General features: G+C 34.3%; 5 protein-coding genes across 9 annotated transcripts; all 5 read right to left on the reverse strand.

The window, feature by feature from the left end:
* Positions 1-245: 245 nt before the first annotated feature.
* LOC122575074 (intraflagellar transport protein 140 homolog) lies at positions 246-5,296 on the reverse strand. Its single transcript, XM_043743488.1, has 6 exons — positions 4,733-5,296; positions 4,407-4,654; positions 4,018-4,336; positions 3,726-3,942; positions 679-3,649; positions 246-602 (listed from the first exon to the last, which is right to left on the reverse strand). Exons 1-6 carry the CDS (start codon positions 4,994-4,996, stop codon positions 290-292), a joined length of 4,332 nt encoding a protein of 1,443 aa, XP_043599423.1. The 5' UTR covers positions 4,997-5,296; the 3' UTR covers positions 246-289.
* Positions 5,297-5,417: 121 nt separating this feature from the next.
* On the reverse strand, positions 5,418-6,870 carry LOC122575087 (microtubule organizer protein 1-like). 2 transcript variants are annotated; one of them, XM_043743527.1, is made up of 5 exons: positions 6,739-6,870; positions 6,189-6,672; positions 5,897-6,109; positions 5,647-5,835; positions 5,418-5,563 (listed from the first exon to the last, which is right to left on the reverse strand). In XM_043743527.1, exons 2-5 carry the CDS (start codon positions 6,660-6,662, stop codon positions 5,504-5,506), a joined length of 936 nt encoding a protein of 311 aa, XP_043599462.1. In that variant the 5' UTR covers positions 6,663-6,672; positions 6,739-6,870; the 3' UTR covers positions 5,418-5,503. The 2 variants fall into 2 exon arrangements, with proteins under 2 accessions (XP_043599462.1, XP_043599463.1); XM_043743528.1 differs by lacking the exon at positions 6,739-6,870 and having other exon boundaries at positions 6,189-6,422; positions 6,477-6,668.
* A 259-nt stretch (positions 6,871-7,129) lies between these two features.
* Positions 7,130-7,779, reverse strand: LOC122575100 (centrosomal protein of 112 kDa-like). Its single transcript, XM_043743551.1, has one exon. It carries the CDS (start codon positions 7,470-7,472, stop codon positions 7,137-7,139), a length of 336 nt encoding a protein of 111 aa, XP_043599486.1. The 5' UTR covers positions 7,473-7,779; the 3' UTR covers positions 7,130-7,136.
* Positions 7,780-7,931: 152 nt separating this feature from the next.
* Positions 7,932-11,087, reverse strand: LOC122575081 (hexosaminidase D-like). Of its 2 annotated transcripts, none has more exons than XM_043743516.1 (10): positions 10,861-11,087; positions 10,729-10,770; positions 10,586-10,640; positions 10,014-10,229; positions 9,597-9,945; positions 9,450-9,524; positions 9,186-9,381; positions 8,854-9,129; positions 8,678-8,764; positions 7,932-8,612 (listed from the first exon to the last, which is right to left on the reverse strand). In XM_043743516.1, exons 2-10 carry the CDS (start codon positions 10,755-10,757, stop codon positions 8,438-8,440), a joined length of 1,458 nt encoding a protein of 485 aa, XP_043599451.1. In that variant the 5' UTR covers positions 10,758-10,770; positions 10,861-11,087; the 3' UTR covers positions 7,932-8,437. The 2 variants fall into 2 exon arrangements, with proteins under 2 accessions (XP_043599451.1, XP_043599452.1); XM_043743517.1 differs by lacking the exon at positions 10,861-11,087 and adding an exon at positions 10,341-10,479.
* A 150-nt stretch (positions 11,088-11,237) lies between these two features.
* On the reverse strand, positions 11,238-17,771 carry LOC122575080 (ubiquitin carboxyl-terminal hydrolase 22). 3 transcript variants are annotated; one of them, XM_043743515.1, is made up of 7 exons: positions 16,424-17,771; positions 15,680-16,293; positions 14,466-14,598; positions 14,159-14,374; positions 13,684-14,098; positions 13,041-13,607; positions 11,238-12,965 (listed from the first exon to the last, which is right to left on the reverse strand). In XM_043743515.1, the coding sequence occupies exons 2-7, from the start codon at positions 15,797-15,799 to the stop codon at positions 12,908-12,910; spliced, it is 1,509 nt and encodes a 502-aa protein (XP_043599450.1). In that variant the 5' UTR covers positions 15,800-16,293; positions 16,424-17,771; the 3' UTR covers positions 11,238-12,907. The 3 variants fall into 3 exon arrangements, with proteins under 3 accessions (XP_043599450.1, XP_043599448.1, XP_043599449.1); XM_043743513.1 differs by having other exon boundaries at positions 16,420-17,771; XM_043743514.1 differs by having other exon boundaries at positions 16,408-17,771.
* Between the last annotated feature and the right edge of the window lie 183 nt (positions 17,772-17,954).

A 17,954-nucleotide genomic window follows, 5' to 3' on the forward strand; every position in this document is an offset into this window, starting at 1 on the left:
TACATCCAAATTATAATAATTTTTTACCTCTTATTTTCTAGGACATATTAAAATATAAGGCTGTTTATGTATAAGTCTAACTAATAAACGTTAAATGCTGATTTTTTCTAAATGTGTTATAGCTATGGAACGATTATACATCACATTTTAAATAAAACCTAGACTATATTTTTCCAATTATAATATAATACAAATATTTTATAATAATCAACTGTTTCATGTATTTAACATCTATGATCACACTTTTGGACGGGTTCCGTTAACTCCACTGCATGTTCATTATATTTAACTATTCTCCTAGCAGTTCCTCAATATCATCCTCTTTATCAGAACTTTCTTGTCGTTGTATTTTCATCTTATAACCAAGCGCTTCCAATACACCAATATTGTAATAATAACTGAGATTAATTCCAGGTACTAAACGTTTCAATTCCTCTATACTAGCGCGTGCTTTATCAGTATCACCAATGTTGATATAATGCTGAGTAATAGTTGCAAATAAATCACCACGGCGAACTGATTGTTCCAAATTTTCTCCTTGAGACTCAAGCAACTGACGCACCTGTTGCATTGCTGGACTAGTTTCTCCTCTATCAAACAACCTGTAACAATAATTAATAATATTTCATTGATATGCTCCTTAAGTTTCTCTACTATGTATGTATAAAGTAAATATACTTCTTAATATCGAGGTAACGCTTAACCGTTGCTATTCTATTGTTCACCAAATCCACTGCTCTTTTGTGGATATCATGGTCTCTTGGAGTAGACACTTTTGCTAAGCATCTACTTGCTTGATTCAGAGCATCAAGAGCTTTTTCATAATTTTGAAATTCATCAATTTCTACTTGCGCACAAGCAACATAGAAATTGGCCAATAGATCCATTGCTTTCCCCTTGGAATAAAAGTTAATTATATTCTTTAACACTTCTGGTTGATTTTGCCAATCTAATGATTGCAAATAATTCCCAGCCATGATATAGATCTCTCTTTGTCTGGAAACTTGAGCAAAGAAACAAATTTTTTCTGTATCGCCAGATTTTAGCAAAGCTTTCATAGCTCTCAGTTTATTACCAGCTTGAGTGAACTTTTTGGTTGCTAAATGATAGTTCCCTTGCTCAAAAGCTATTTCACCTATCCTTTCTAATATAGAGATTCGTATTTTTTCATGATCTACGTCGTTGTCAACTTTGTCTAATGTCATCTTCTCGGCTAAATCTTCACTCAGTAAAATATTATGTTTTTGTATCAATTCCAAAGCTTCTAAGTATTTTCTTCCGGTTGCAAGTAGATCTACTGCTTTTTCAATCTGATCATTTTGAACGAAATAATCAGCGCATTTTTCTATCAAAGCAGGATCTGAATCTGCATTGACATCCATAATAATCAATTGTAAAGCACTATATTGTTTCGTCTTAAAAGCAATATCCAGCGCCTTGTGCAATAAACCAGCTTTGTGATATAACAAAACTGCTTTATCCGACTGATCGTTTTCTTCATAGTACTTGGCAACATCTATCTGCGATTGCCTTGGAGCTAATACAGCCAAGGGCCATAGTTCTTCAAACATATCGTGTTCTTTGCACAGTCGAATTGCATTTGTGTAGGCTTTAGCAATGGTATAGAAATTAATAGCTTGAGCCACATTGTTTTTTGATTCATAGTGCGCAGCTAAGTGATACGCGGAGGCAGCATGATTAGTACGCGATACCAATTCACTAACTTCGTCTTCTCTGCCAAAATAACAGAGTAATCTGGTCATTGCTAGAGTGTTTTTAGCTTGTTCATACAATTTCAATGCTCCTTCCATGTCTCCGGTTGATTCTATATACTGTGCATGCCAATTTTTTATTTCTGGGTCCTCAGAATTATTAAGATATGTTAATAGTTCCCTGGGTCTCACAAGCAACATCCTTGGTACTTCAAATCGGTGGCATTCTGCTTTAGTATACATCTCTATAGCTTCCACTATTTTACCTTCTTGCTCGAGAGCCTTTGCATAGTTGTAATAACTAGTTTTTTCGCAAATTTTATTCTCATTCTTTGCCAACTCTATAGCTTCTTTAAATTTATTACGCGCTTCGAGAAGCTTGCCTAGTAGATCTAATCTTTTCGCTTCGCGAAAAAGTCGTTCAGCATCATTATATAATCCTAATTCCACCGCTAATGTACCTACTTTGGCTTCCAAGTTTAAACTATCATCTTGCATAGCTTCTCTAAGAGCCCTGGCTGCTCTGGCCTGTTTCATGTGACCCAAGCACAAAAGCGCCATGTTCAATTGCTTCGTTTTCACGCACATTCTTGCTAAACTTTTCCAAATACCTTCATTTTTAATGGATTTAATCGACTTGAAAGCCTCCTCCATATTAGCAATGCTGATATGAAAACTGAAATCTAATACAGCTTTCTTTGTAACAGGATCGCATAAACCTAGTTCCTCAAAATCTCTCATGAGCAATTTAGTTACTTTACTGGTCTTCTCTGCTGTTTTCTCAGAATTTAAAATAATAATATGTGGAGAATGAACACCTAGAACTCTACAATTTTCATCTTTAATTGGTTTAATATCCTGAACGACAATTCCATGATCCGATGTAGCAAACATTGATACCAAAACCACAGTAGCCTTTGAAACGTCGTAATCGTCTTCATTGTCTTGTTTTGAGGAGTACTTGGAGTCGCGTGTTTCCAATTTTTGAGCTCGACATACTAATAATCTAGGATCTTCTGCGTCCCAACAATGAGCAGTAACCAGTCTTCCTCTACATTTTACAGACAAAGCACTATCGTCATCATCTATATTGTTAGACTCGGCAAAGTCGAACTCATGTATCTGATCACTTTCTATATCCCAAACGTACAAAATAGAACTGGGCATCAAGTTAGCCATTGCAACAGTGATAGACACGCAACGGCAATCAGCGTTGCACCGTGCCTCGATGATCTCAGCAAAATCACTGATCGCTTCGTAAGTTGCCATTGCTCTGGTATGCAGCTTCGCTTCTCGTTTACTTAAATCCCAAATTTTTAAGATACCATTTAAAGATGCGACTGTTAAATATTGTCCAGTGAGATCCATAGTAATTGGTTCGCCCTCTTCTGATAATGTGGGTAGCGTTTGAATGACATTACCCTCCATTGATCGTAATTGTATGACTACAGGAGTTAAAACGATCAAAGTGTGATCGTAAATCAATAATTTCTCAGTATCACAGCTGAAATTGGCGATTGCGGTAGTATACAAAGATGAATCGTTATGAATTCTATAGACCACAACCAGTCTACCAGAAGAAACAGCGATGTATTCTTTATTAACAGCAACAAGTTGCACTTGAATATCAGTTTTCAAAGTGTAATTCTGCTCATCGAATTCTATTAATATTTGACAGGGACTGAGTTGACTAGCACAAACACCATCGTTATATGTAGCGCACATTGGTTGTTGATATAATATAAAAACGTTAGTAATACAATTTACGGCAAGAAGTGGACTCCTTAAGAAAAAAGCACCCCATGTAAGCTGTTTTACTGTTCCATGTATGCTACAAGATTCTGGGACATTGGGCCAACCGTTTTCATTGCAGTCCGTTTCAATTTTACGTCTCCATAAATAAATCGTTCCCAAGTTTGTTCCAGCAGCCAAAGTACCTGTACAATATTGAAGTTAACAATTGAATAATGTATTCCTATATAAGTTGCATTATAAGAAAAATGTTTATGTTACCGTTATTTTTACAAAAAGCTATGCTTGTGCAGACTTCCTGTGGTGTAGCCATGTTCCCAGTGGATGAATCTGGCGGAGATAATACGTAACTATCACTAGTGTGAAGATCCCAACAACGAACACCCAATTCTCCTGTAAGAATCGCTAAAGTATTTGCTCCAGCCCAACACATTGCTGGACCAGTTCTCAATATGTCGTATCTACTGCTAAGTCTCACCTCAACAAAGAACAGTCTCATGAAATTTACATATTAGATCATAGCAAAATAATAAATAAAAAAAAGTGTAGTTACTTTTGTTAATTCGGTCAATCGACCAGTAATAGGATCTGTCTGAAAATGTGCTATATTTAAACCTTCTGTCATAACAACTAGAGAATCCCTAGTTGGATGGTGCAATAGGAACTGTAATGCAGCACCATTCGTGTTCAGGATTTCTGTGCACTGCCCTTGGTTATCAACAAAGTATATCAAACCACTAGTGGTTCCAATATAAAAAGCATGGTTTTCTCTTTGTGTTACAATTGTTGTGGGTGCAGCTGTCCTAGGACGCCAAGAGCTGAACATATCTAATGCTCTTTCATCTCCTGCAACTGCAGCTTTTGCTAGACCACTGAAAGCAGTATAAGTTCTATAATTAATTTTGTCAATAGAAATGCAAGATATATTAGTTTTATATCCACCTTATATCTATCATTGATTTTGGTGGAATAGTTTTGAATACTATTTGTGTAAAAGAATCTTTCAGTTCATGGTGGAACATCATTAACAATTGACCTCTTGAGTCAATTTTCCAACCAACTATGGATCCAGCTGAATCTGCTGACACCAATCTTCCCCCATGTTGACTCCATTGCAGAATTGTAATAGGATCACGATGTGGTGTGACTACCAAATTAAATTCTGTGCTACCAGTATCACCTGGCCATATCTAAATGATAATTTATAGTAATATATTTTCACTTCCATCATTCTGGAGCATTTTTATTAAATTTAAATGATTACCAACCCGCAATTCTCCGCTTTCCCATCCTGCTGCAAGCCATCGCTTTTCTGGATGCCATCCAAGACCAGTCACTTGAGCTACTGAATGTCTAGGTGATTCTACATCCTGAGTAGGTTCTCCCTGATCGTCATAAATTGTCACGAAACCACCCTTATCCTGAGAATACGCTGCGACAGCCAGTAGTGGATAATTTGTATGCCAAATTGCATGAGTACTGATAGAAGCTGTTTCCGGATTTTGTACGCGCGTATCGAAGTAGAGCGACATTATTTTATTCTTACTATCAGTATTGATGTCATAAGTAATACCTAAACTGACATAGCTGTTTCTAAATTCATTAATGAAAACTACTTTTTCAAAAAGATGGATTTTTGCAACTACGTATTCATTAATTCTTCCTAATGCTTATTTTCGTAAAAAATATTTTAATGATAATATGTTACTGAGAACTTTGGTATACATAAATGTTAAACAATATATTGATATCTGTTAAAAATGTTGATTAACATAAAGTTTACTGTCACCTGTCACATTTGACAACATAGAACTAGTTTACAAAGTGTTGCCATAGCAATATGAAAGCCTAACGCCATCTCTTGTATTATCAATTTAAGCACTTACTACCATCTGTTAGTAATTAATAGAGATGCTTAAATACCGGGAACATTTTAAAAAATACACATCGTTTCTTGTACCCTTTATTAAGAACAAACATATATATAATATACAATTATATAATTATATTCTACTATAAACTATTACGAAATCACTACCCTATAAGCTCGACTCAAATTTCTTCATATTAAGTACTTGATCTTCAAGAATAGCTATTCTCTAAAATTTGTAATAACCATTATTATTATCTTATTGCGTATATTTTTAGATTACTTTTAAATAAAATTTACGGCGCTCAGTACCATGAGATACTCTTGAATTTTAGATTCTGACATTGCTTCTGTTTCTGCCAAAAGCGTTTTATATCGGTCCTCTAATATAGAAACTATATTATCCACTTCATTTTGCTTCTTTATACTCAGAGATGTGTACAATTCATTTTTTTGTTTTTGCAGTTGTAAATGCAAGGCTTTTATTTCCATATCTTTGTTCTATGATATATTACATGAAGTAAAACTAATTCCTAGTAATATAATATCTTAATTAATTTACCTTGATGATATGCGACAGTTTCTTTTCATAATCGTACTCAAGTCTCTCCTTCGATTTTTCTAGTTTTACAACAGCCTTTTTCAAAGTAGAAACTTCAGACATTAAATTTTGATTTTGTTTCTGAGTTTCGTGATCCATTTCGATTCTCATTTTATTTAATTCTCCTTTCATCATTGTATATTGCTCAACTATCATTTTCTGTGATTTATCTTCCTGAGAGGAATACAGTACTAGTCAATAATATATTTAAGTATAAACGTATTGAAATATTCTATGATTTACAAAGAAATACATCTCTAAACTTCATTTCTAATTTCATTTCTAAATTTTGTATTTTATTAGTCAGTAATTCAATTTCTTCCTTTCTTCCTGCATCCTTCTTTGATGATTCTATATCTCTTTTTTCAAGTAAATCTTGTTTTAGTTGTAATTCTTTATTCTTCTCTTTTGTAAATGAATCAAATCGTTCACATATCACCTTTATTTTATCTAACCATTGTTGTTCCACTGCTTTACTTTGCTCATCCTTCAAAATATATCTTGCAGTTCTCATTTTACAAATAAAGGTTCTACTTCTTACCTTACCATGGCTGATTTGTTCCAACTTTTTAGCTATTACAGCTACAGTATGGTCCAGAGTCTCGTTTCTCAATCGAGACTCGTCCAACTGTTGTTTTAAATCAGCAAGTTGTTTCATTACTGTGAAATGATATTCTTGAACAGCCTCTTTGTAACTTTCATCCATAGAATTTTTCAATTGTTCCATCTCTTTCAGCCTTTAACAATTTATAAACATTTAAGACTTATTGCTTCATCAAAATTACATTTAATGACATACTAACTTAGCTTTTAAAGTAGTGACATCAGTAGTTAATTGACTAATATTTGAAGATAAGTAATCATTCACGTTTCTGTTGCGATTTTCTGGGTATTTTAACAATTGATTCCTTAGATATTCATTTTGAGCCTGTAATTCTGCAATAATGGTTCTCAGTGTATCAATAAGCCGCTCATAGGTTTTTAATCGACTTTTTGTTTTACTGTACTTTGATCATGATTCATAGCATGCAAACATTGATTCACTCTCGTGACGTCCATCATACGGTATTTTAATGACGCTTTACTTCGCTGGTGTTGAGTACATTTTGCATGTGGCTTTAAATAACTATGGTGAGATCTCATGGTATAGTCTGATAAGTTACTTACAGATGAGCTAATACAGACCTGTATTACATGTTAATTATTCTTTAATTACAATAAATTTCATAAATCGTAATATAGGTACCATATGATACGACTTAGGTAATGGTAGAAGAAATCCATTAGGTGGAGGTCTACTGAAAACTCCTCCAACATGTCCTGTCTTTAATTGCCTGAATAATTCCGTGAGATATTCGTTTCTTAAACGACGTTGCGAAGTAACAGCATTTAATTTATTAAGCCAAACTTTGCATAATTTCGCACTTTCAGTAGATGTTAATGCTAAAACAAAAGGTCTAACACGTGCTAGGGTTTCTTTGAAACATTCGTCCAATTTCATAGCTTCTTCCTCATTATACTCTCTAATTTTTGGCATGTTCTTTTATATCTGCCACTATTTCACTTGCTTGGCCAAAGGTAATATTTCATAAAAATTAGAGCAAGACATTTTTTGACAAGTCTTTGCCTTTTAACTGAACGCCGCTTTTGTTTTTTAACTGGATTACGGATACAGATCCGCAGTGGCCATGGATCGTAGAAAAAGGTGAAAAATAAACGCAAAATATTTTTTTTTTTTCATAATTGAAATTATTTTAAAAGTAATTTGAGTCGTACAAAACAAAATCACATGTTACGTGATTATTACGTATACACACATAAGTATTTATTCATGTCCATTATTAGTTATTATTATTTTTAATTATAATTTATCTAAGTTCAATCTATCACTGTATTTAATAAATAGTATATTAGAGTGATGGGTATGTTCCAAACTAGCAGACTAGTTTAAAAGTTTAGTAATAAAAAAGAATCTATGAGATATATTAGATATTGCATAAAATTTTTTTATAGCTGATCAATATAAGTTTTGACAAATTTTCAAAGAGATATCTCTAAATCGAGTACAAAAAATATTTGCACATACTATGGATATAATAAGAAACGCAGATAGTTAGAAGCATATGTGATAAGCACAATAGCCAAGAAATATGGTCATTGAGCTTAATTACATTACAATAATCCTTTCATAGCCAAGTATCACAGAACAGCTCACAAAATGACAAAGCTCAGTGACAATCATTGTCACAAGTTCATTCGTCCTTAAGCCAAGTATTAAAATAATCATTCCTTCTCTTATAAAATTATATCCTGTGCATATCGCACGGAGTATCACTTTTTAATATCTACTTTTACTTCGCTACACCTACTTACAAGATAAAATTTTACAATTTACTAAATAGTTTCGTACTTTTCATCAGCCTATCGTTCCGTATTCGTCTCCTGTATTGAAGTTGGTCATTGAGATCTAAAGCAGAAATCTGCAAATACTTATTTAAAATACTAAACTCGACTATTTATCTTGATTTGATTCTCCGTGGTTTGTTTTAATTCCATAAGCTTCCCCTTAATGGGCTGAATATTTGTACCTATCCATTCATCGATCATTGATGGAAAGAAAATGCTTTCCATCTGAAATCTTAAATATCCTTCTAAGGAAGATAATTCTAATAGTAGTCTGTAAAAATATTTTCGATTTTATATCATTTTTGTTCAAATTGCTCTGAAAATAAATCAACTTACTCTGTAAAAGCGGGCACTAGATTTTCTAACTGCATAGGGTTTGTGTAATTATTTGCGACTTGCCAAGGATTCATCCATGTGGATATTCTGCAAATTTAATATACGACACTAGGTACTGTGGAATATGAGAAATGAAATATCATAATAGCATTTCTTACAACTCAGCTTATACTTACTGCTCACTGGAAATAATATTATGAAATTTAGTTCGAAAATTTAAAAACCATTCTACTCCTACTGCAACTTGCCATCCAGGGAAAAGCAAATTGCTAGGTATTGGAGCAGGTCTTGGTTGTGGTGTTATATGCAAAGGATGATCTATATATCCTAAATTCTTAGCCACTTGATTGTGAATTTGTTCAGAATAACCATGGAGCCAGACTTTCAAGCATAATGCTAGTGATGGTATTGCAGTAGGCAATAATTCACATAATGTTGCATAATGATCATACCTAAAATCGAAAATCGATAAAATTCATTTAACCGTGAATTTGAAAAAAAAAATTACCTTGACCACCCAGTGAATACCGTTCCTCGAAATTCATGAACTTTATTCACATGTATACTTAATTCTTCTAACCATTTCTCATGATTGCTTATATGGTGTCTTATAATTGGTACATGTTGGGAAGATCCAGTAGCACCTTTAAATGCAGTAGCAGCCCAAATATGGGGAAAAACTGCAGTATACTTATCCCACAGTTCTAATAAATATTACTTATGTAGTCTTACAATAACAAAATATGGTAAAATTAAATAATAGAAGCCTTACCATGAGGTAGAGCAAAATTATCTCTGGGATTATAGTGCCAGATCATAGGTTCCACATACTTCCCAATGTAATGATCTAAAATTTATAGGAAATGCTTTTATGAAATAATATGTGACACAAAATAATATGAATAAATTATCAAGATACCGTTCAAAACCTGTAAATCTATCGTTCTTAACATATCGTCCCATATGATAATCTTTAAGTAGGGATATGTTTCTTGTACATATTGTGCAATAGCCAAAATATGTTCCAGGTACAGAGATGGTTTTCCATATTTGCTAGATGCAGCACGTTTTATACAAACTGAGCAAAGACCTAAATGCCAAACTTCATCTGCACCTATGTGCAAATACTGTATATCTGGATGAAAACTAACTATTTGACGAATCAAAGTCTTTACCAAAGACAATGTTCTTGGATTAGATGGACAAATTGAGCTTGGAAAGTGCTCCACTTCTCTCAAGGACCTCCATTCATCATGTTTCAAAACAAACTGCAATCATTTTAATATTAATTTCCAAATATTTATAAATTTTACAATTTAAGTCTAATTTTAGATACCTCCATATGACCAAATGTTTGTACTAATGGAACAACTGCTAAACCACAGTCTCCTGCAATTTGTAGGATATGTCTGGCCTCCTGAACCGTATATCCACTGATTAAACTGCTTAATCCATTGCTTCCTATATGAGAAAGCTCCCGATTGTATGGAAATGTGTCTTCCCATTCCAATAAAAGTCCAGTGGCACCCCATGTCCTTAACAATGGGAACAACTGCAATATTAATTACGAATTTTTAATAATTAGATTATTACTGATTGTTTTACTAAAAATCAAAATATCCGAACGTTATGCCGATAAGATATTATATATAGTGATAACTACGTATATATATATGACGATATGCATATATGAAAACTGCGCCGTGTTACGCATACGAACTCATTTAGAATGCAGATGTTTATCATATATGAAAAAAGCATCGATCATATGGAAAAACCAAATGCCAATAACATTTGAGAAGCTGTGGAAAAAAGTGGAACACCATTATGATTGTTTTTAAATGACACTTTTATCAGAGAAGAAATACAGAGTGTAAACAATACGACTTGTTTATTCGGGTAACAGACCTTTTCGAAATAACAGACTCGCGGCGGAGCACCCTTGAGATCTAAGTGAACTAGCCTACAAAAGAAAGAATAAAATTCTGTGATGCGACACTTACTCAATTGAAAGTTTTTTGAATATTTATGCGAACCGATCGGCCGTTTACCTGTGAGAGCCGAACGTCAAGGCGTCCATCTTTCCTCCATTACTACAACGTTAATTGAAGAGAATATGGTATTAAATTCTAATTAACATTTTGACTTAAACAAATTTTAAGAAATATTTTTTTATTCTTTACCATCCATCCAATACTCTTATTGTTTTGATATGTATTACGTATTTCTTTAATCTACTATGCGCGGGTCAGGATTTCAATTTGAACTTTGATTATCTCGAACGATATAGATAACAAATTTATCCGAAAATCTTGTTTAGTAGTCTAATACGTAATTATAATTCAACGAAGAATTTATGGCAGAAAATAGATTTTACTATAGTCATATTATATATAGATTGCTTCGAAATCATAATAAGATTGCATCATGTGTGATAAACTTATCTGTTATCTCTGTGTTTAGTATTTGATACAATTGATAGCAATGTTTAACTTTTAATTGAAACACGCAGCAGTGTATACAAATTAGAAAAAGTTGGAATGAATAAAAAAGAAATAAATTTTCGACGAAATATATCTTTATTTCTGTATACATTTAATTCAGCCTTATACAAAATGTTAGAACTGCACGCGCAATATGAACTTCCAAACGTATAGTACTATTGGTCATGATACATCATGAGAGTTGACGCCCAAGTGCAGTTATTACGACGCATACAACGATGTAATTTTACGACATTTTTCTTCATACATACCCCTCGTAGTTTATTAAATAAAGTTAAGCATTTTGTTGTTTTCGTACTTAATTACACATTGAAACCTCTTTTACGGACTTAACAATTCAACAGAACATCGTATATTCTTGTTACGTACATACATATAGGTAAATTGTTCTTCAGTAAAACATCGTTATTAGATCGACACAATACAATATGCATATGTCTACGATCTTGTCCCACGGATGCTGTTCGGACATTGTCATCAATAGTTATTCTAGTTTACGTGTGTTTGTGGAAATATTATCAAACATTTCATTAATGAACACAATAATAGAAATCCATCACAAAATAGGGAACTACTACAACTATAAGCACGCAATTATGAACTACAAGTGCAATGAACACTTGGCACTTTTTGCAGGGTCTGTCATACAGGAAATTAACATAATATTATTGAAAGCTCTATGCACGATTCTTTTTAACAGTTTCTTTCTTTCGCTCGAAATTCATTAAGTTCTAAATTAGTCTATGTTTTGTTCTTAAGAAAAAGAAAAACGGCCAATCAGAAAGAAATTTGTCAAATAGTGATTTTTGTTTTATTATACAGTCGTGCGAAATAATTCGCTTGTATATGGATAATATTATCCCTCTTTCTTGTTATATGTTATTTCGTTTGTACAAAATTGAATCACCAAGGGATGACTTACACGAGGAATCATGTGAATAAAATGGTGGCTTCTTAATTTAATCTTTACTAAAGATCAAACTTATTAATTAGAATACTCTCGAATCGTGTGACCCATCCTTGGTATCTCATGTATACAAGTGTCAGGACAGGAATATAATAACAGTCAGCGATATACAAAAATGCGATCGGTCGTTTAAAAAAATTGAGCTAATCTTAAAATTACACTTATGTTACTTTAGGACACGAATAGAGAAATCGATCACCGTGTGCGCTAGCCTAGATTTCGTCAAACACAACTAAGACAACGGTAGAAAGAGAAAATAGAACATAATAGAACGAACACAATTCTTTTACATTTTTCGCATTTCGAAAGTTGATAATTAAAGATTAACATAAAAAATATCTATGCTAACAGAGCGACATCCCGCCGATCTTGACTATTTCTTTAACAGTGATTAGTTTCTAGTTTATTCTTGATTTTTCAATCATGCGACCAAAACATAATAATATAATCATTCGTCAAAATTCTCTTCTCTAATTTCATTGAAAGTATCTCCATTCATAACCACTTTCTAACGGCATCACTTCAAACGAAAGTTCGAAATTCCATTTTTGAGGCCTTTGTTTCACTATTCTTATTTCCTGTTGCATAGATTATGCACACTCGACCGACAAGCGAGTTCGCGTGAATCGGACACATGAAGCAGTTTCCAGAAGGGAATAAGCTGCTCATAAAGTTCCCTTTTTTAAAATGCTAAAGAAAACTTAAATCTATTTCTCGTAATTCATCGTGATAAATAAATTAATTATATAATCTAAAGTTTTACACCTTGGTGTTTCGACCATACTCCAAAATTTGTTTATGATAAAAAAGAAGATACCTGAAAAGGAAAGCTTTTTTCACTGGATCCTTGGTAATGATACTGATGGCACTGTAACCAATGCCATGAACTCACCCTTCGCTAGTCAAGACGTCTTTTAACCTTGCCCTTGTGATCAAATGATCATCACATTTAAACCATTGATCTCTCTGCTGCCGTATGAAGGCAGTGTAATGTCCAGTCTCCAAAGATCCTTCATGATTTATTACCGCGAATAGAGAATATCTATTGTCGCTGAACGCCATATCTTCCCCATTCTTTGGCAGACCATCTATCATTGCACTGTTATTGTTGCCGTTCCGTCTATGCGACATGAATGGAGTCATATCTAATTGTTCTGGAAACGAGATGAACGTACAGATCTTCTTGTCCTGTATACTAGAGTGCTCGAATCTTTTTAAATGAAAGCTGGCCACGATAGGAAGTTGCTTCATAGTCAATTGCTTGGTACTCTCTTGATACGTCTGACAATTGCTACACTTTATTTTTGCGCTAGATCCCAAGTGTTCGGCCCGCGTGAATCTTTCCAAACAATCTAATAACGAGGTAGGAGGACCAGAACTATCGGAACCTGATGCGCTAGCTGCTGGACCCAAATCCAAAGATATGTCCCAGAATGGATCTATCGTAGTAGACACTCCACTAAAAAATTATTAGATCAATGCAGATTCTTACACAACGCAAGACATTAAAATCGTACTGTGCATTTCGATCGTACTTGCACGCCTGACAAACCACATCACTCTGAAGTCCACCAGTAAAGATTTGATCAATGATACAGTTACAGTGATGTGGATTATCTTTTACTAAGATGGGTGCTGCTTCACAATGCCTATGTAGAACATCGAGCGTGGCTATAAAGAATTCATGGGCATCCTGCTGTTCATAACCTGCTAAATGTCTAGCATGTGTCCAGATCAAATGGAGAAGCTTATGAAGCGTCAGTGGTGCTTTGCTACCCGAGTAAAATTCCTGAAAAAGATGGGATACTTCACAGACCAGGCAACGTGTTGGCTGTGGACAGTGATGTCGGTCAGCAAGAAAGTAATCTCTCAATAGTGGTGTGTGTATGAGAGCTTGTACTATGCAGTTCATGAAACATGTACTTCCAAGATTTATAAGTCCTCTTAAACCTACAAACGTACAGTATTAATTAATATACGTTATATTTGATGTATATTTGCATATCTTACCTATGGTAGAATTTTCGACCACGCGCCTTCTGCGTGGATGTTTTCTCAATAATTCTGCCTCTATCTGTGTTGGTTCCCATGATCTATAAAATTCTCCAAAGCTCAATGACTTTGCAGATTCACTCCACTGTGCTTTAGCAACTGCTAATAGCTCCCTATCATATACATAATCCCCACATTGGAAGCACAAGATATTTCCATAACAAAGATCAACAGCTGCAACATAAAGTAAAATATATAATAAAAATATTTGTTGAACAGATTACCCTATTCTATATGCAATTACCTACAATCTATGTATAATTACCTAAAAAATGCTTTTTTGTCTTTGCATGTTCTTGTATATGACCTTTTACATAGCAGCCAAAGAATATACAATGAAGACAAGAATGTAGGCGATCTTTATATGTCTTACATGTGTGACATAAACAACTAACAGCCTAAAAATATAGAAATCATTTATTTACTGTATCAGACAAGAAAGATGAAAAATATATTACTCAAGCTTCTTATAAAGATTAGATAAAAGTATTGTTCCAGGAAAGAAATATCAGATACGATGCTAAAGTTTATTTAATAAAACATCATTATGATTACATCGGGCTACAAGCCGATGCAAATATTCATTGACCCTACGGTACCAGTACAATCATAAATCTATGTACCGTTACTCTACGTGAGTAGCAAATGTGCTAGAGCTTTATACCGACAGAGTAATTCTATACGGCGGCCATTTTTAAATCCATCTTCGCAGAAATCGTCCATAGGAGTAATATAATACAAATACTACGTTTTCTATCTTCGTTTACATAAACTTATACAAACAATTTCATTTAGTTTTTCTAATACACTATTTTTCCAAAAATTACTTTAAATTGACAATCATTTTCCAAACAAACTATTTCGTTTTGAAGTAAAAAACTATCTTATAAAAAATGATAATAAAAGACTATTTAAAGGGAAGTGAAAGAAAGGAAAGAAGAAAGGAATTTTCAAATAATTATTATTATATACTTGATAAATTGATTAACAAGGAACAAATAAAAAATTATATACTCAAAATGGAAGACGAAGAATAATTTTCAAACAAAAGTTATAATAAAAGATCAAATTGGTGAACAGACATCCCACATCCACAAATGCTTGAAAACAGAAACATCGTTTTCGAAGTTCAATAAAAACAATATGCACGGATTTGCACATTGGGTTGTCACTCTGTTTAGAATTTGCATAGTCCGTGACTTAAGATCGCGAGTGGCATTGCAAGCGACAAAGAAAGAGAATGCTGTCGCTCCTCGCAACATCGTAAAGGTCTCACTAATTTCTCATTTTCCACGTCATTTTTTGATCACGTATCAAATAAATAAATTATAGATTAACACTGCATGATGGAAAATGAGAAACAGATGAGAAACGTTACAAAACATAGAAAGCATAGGTGAAAACGAAAGACAGAAAGAGAGTAAGGAAAACAAAGACAGAACCTTGACCACGAATCACGTAAGAAAAAGATAGTCGCACCTTTCTTACGCGTGCCTCGGTCGACGTGCTGGTCACAAAATAGGAGTGTATCACTTTGTATGGCTGGATACCCTTGGCTGCTTTGAAATTATTCAAGTGTATGCAGCCATGGTCGCTCATCTCAGGCTGGCGTGAGCGACGCTGCAGTGTCTCCTTTTCTTCACCCTGGTGATAAGCGTACAGAAACTCGCTAGTTCGCCGGCCTTTTTCCAAGCTAACCACCACCGGGACGGCGACCACAACGATGAACTAAAGAAGTCTAACCACTGACGCAGCGCAGCAGACAGCAGCAGGCCGTCGAGGACGGGCAGAATTACGTGGAGCTGTCGATTGACGGCGGCAGCAGCAGCGGCGACGACGATGACGACGAAGACGACGGAGCCTACTCTGTGCGGGGCGTAGCACGCTGGCCTTGGCAGGAGCGCGCGTGTCGTTGACATGGAAAACCGCGTGAGCCTTGGAAAAAAAGAGCGCAAGGGTTGCTCGTGTAGCAGTATCGTAGCCAGTCGATCGCTGTCACACTACGACACCGATCTGTCCCCTGATCTTGCTAGAGGCAGACGGCCCAGGAGAAGAGCAGAGTCAGGGATCGAGATACAAACGCGTGCCACCGACTGAAATCGAAATAAACACGATAATTCTTTATAATACCGAAAAACAGGCGAATCACTGATATTGAAACGTTGAGACTTTTTTTTTTACAGAAAAAGTAACACTTAGAATCTTACGAATCTCCGTACCCACGTTTTTGACACCCGGGTGCTCACAAACACCAGCCGGTCACTGCAGGCGCCGCCGGTACAAGCCAGCCCCTCTTTACCCCCACCGCCAGTCATAGAACGTTGTCAGGGACGAGCTTCTTCTGGGTGCCACGGGTTCTTTAATTTTTCTGTCATTTTCTAATGTTTAATAAGGGAATCACGAGGAAGTGGAATGTATTACAAATTTTTGTTAAAGGTTAAATCGAAAATTTATGGGGATGTCGAATAAGATTTCGTGATGAGGTTGGCTGATTTATAACGCAGTATGTAATTGGTGAATTACGCGTGATTTCGATTCTCGAAATCAAGAACGGTCGGATGTCGGAATAACAGACTTCTGCCAAGAAACGGTTCATGTAGATTTACGTAGTAATTTGTGATTGGCTATTGGCATCTCCTTTTTCAAATTGAATCATTCACAAGTTTAAACGATTGTTTTCGTTACGTGTTTCACAAAGCAGAGATTGATGTGCAGAGATTTGGCAATAAATGAAGTAAATATAGACTAGATGTAAGTAAACGAATATCGTGTAAATCCATTATGTATTTTTTATTGTAGATAATAATATATATATAAAAATTTAGATGACATTTAGATGAGAGTTATATAGAATTCTATTCTTCAGTACTTTTGATGACAGGGGCTTCCTAGACCTTAAAGTTTATAAAAGGTACGATTTTATTTATAAGTAGGATATTTATACAAATTCATATTTTCATCAAGATAAATAAAAAAAATGGAGTCTAGAAAAAATTGGAAAATCACCTTTTCCTACTATGTTTTTCTTAAAGTTTGCATATTTCTTAAATTTAATTTAATTTGAATATTTATATGAGAATCAGAATTTGTTGGAAATCCTTTTGTGTTCTTGTAATTCTTTTTAGAGGGACTGCAAGAAACTGTATACGTCCCTGAAGTCCCTGCTTTCCTAACCCCTCTTACCCTAAAGTAACAGCTGCGCATGGTATACATACATTACATACATACATCCCTTTGGAATCACATTCCCGGTAGTTCGCAAAAGCAAGACCGCTAACTGATAATTCCTTCGTTGCGTGACCCATCCAGATTTAATGCTATTCTACAGCTTCGTTGTCTATCAACGATGGTGTATCAGATTAGATTGCGATTGGACTCTAATCTCCTAACCTCAACAAGGATCAATGATTCTGTACACTCTTGTGATTACTTCTTCAAAGGATATAATTTTATCTCAATATATATGTATATAAAGATTTTGTATTATATTTTTTTGCAAAATTTGTCACTAAACGTGTCACTAGAGTAACATGTTAGAATTTTTAAAAGAAAATTTGCATAATAAATACATCAGTTTAGTACTACGTATTTATTTATTCTATTTTGTTGTATATTTATCTACGCTTATACGTATGTTTTCGTGTGCTATTGAAGATTTCATTAATCCGATTTTACAAATTGAATCTGCTATTATCGACTGTACCGAGTCAGATAAAACAGAGTACTCAGAGTCATCTATTAAGGTACTTAGAAA

Source organism: Bombus pyrosoma, linkage group LG14, assembly GCF_014825855.1.
Source record: "Bombus pyrosoma isolate SC7728 linkage group LG14, ASM1482585v1, whole genome shotgun sequence".
NCBI lineage: Eukaryota > Metazoa > Arthropoda > Insecta > Hymenoptera > Apidae > Bombus > Bombus pyrosoma.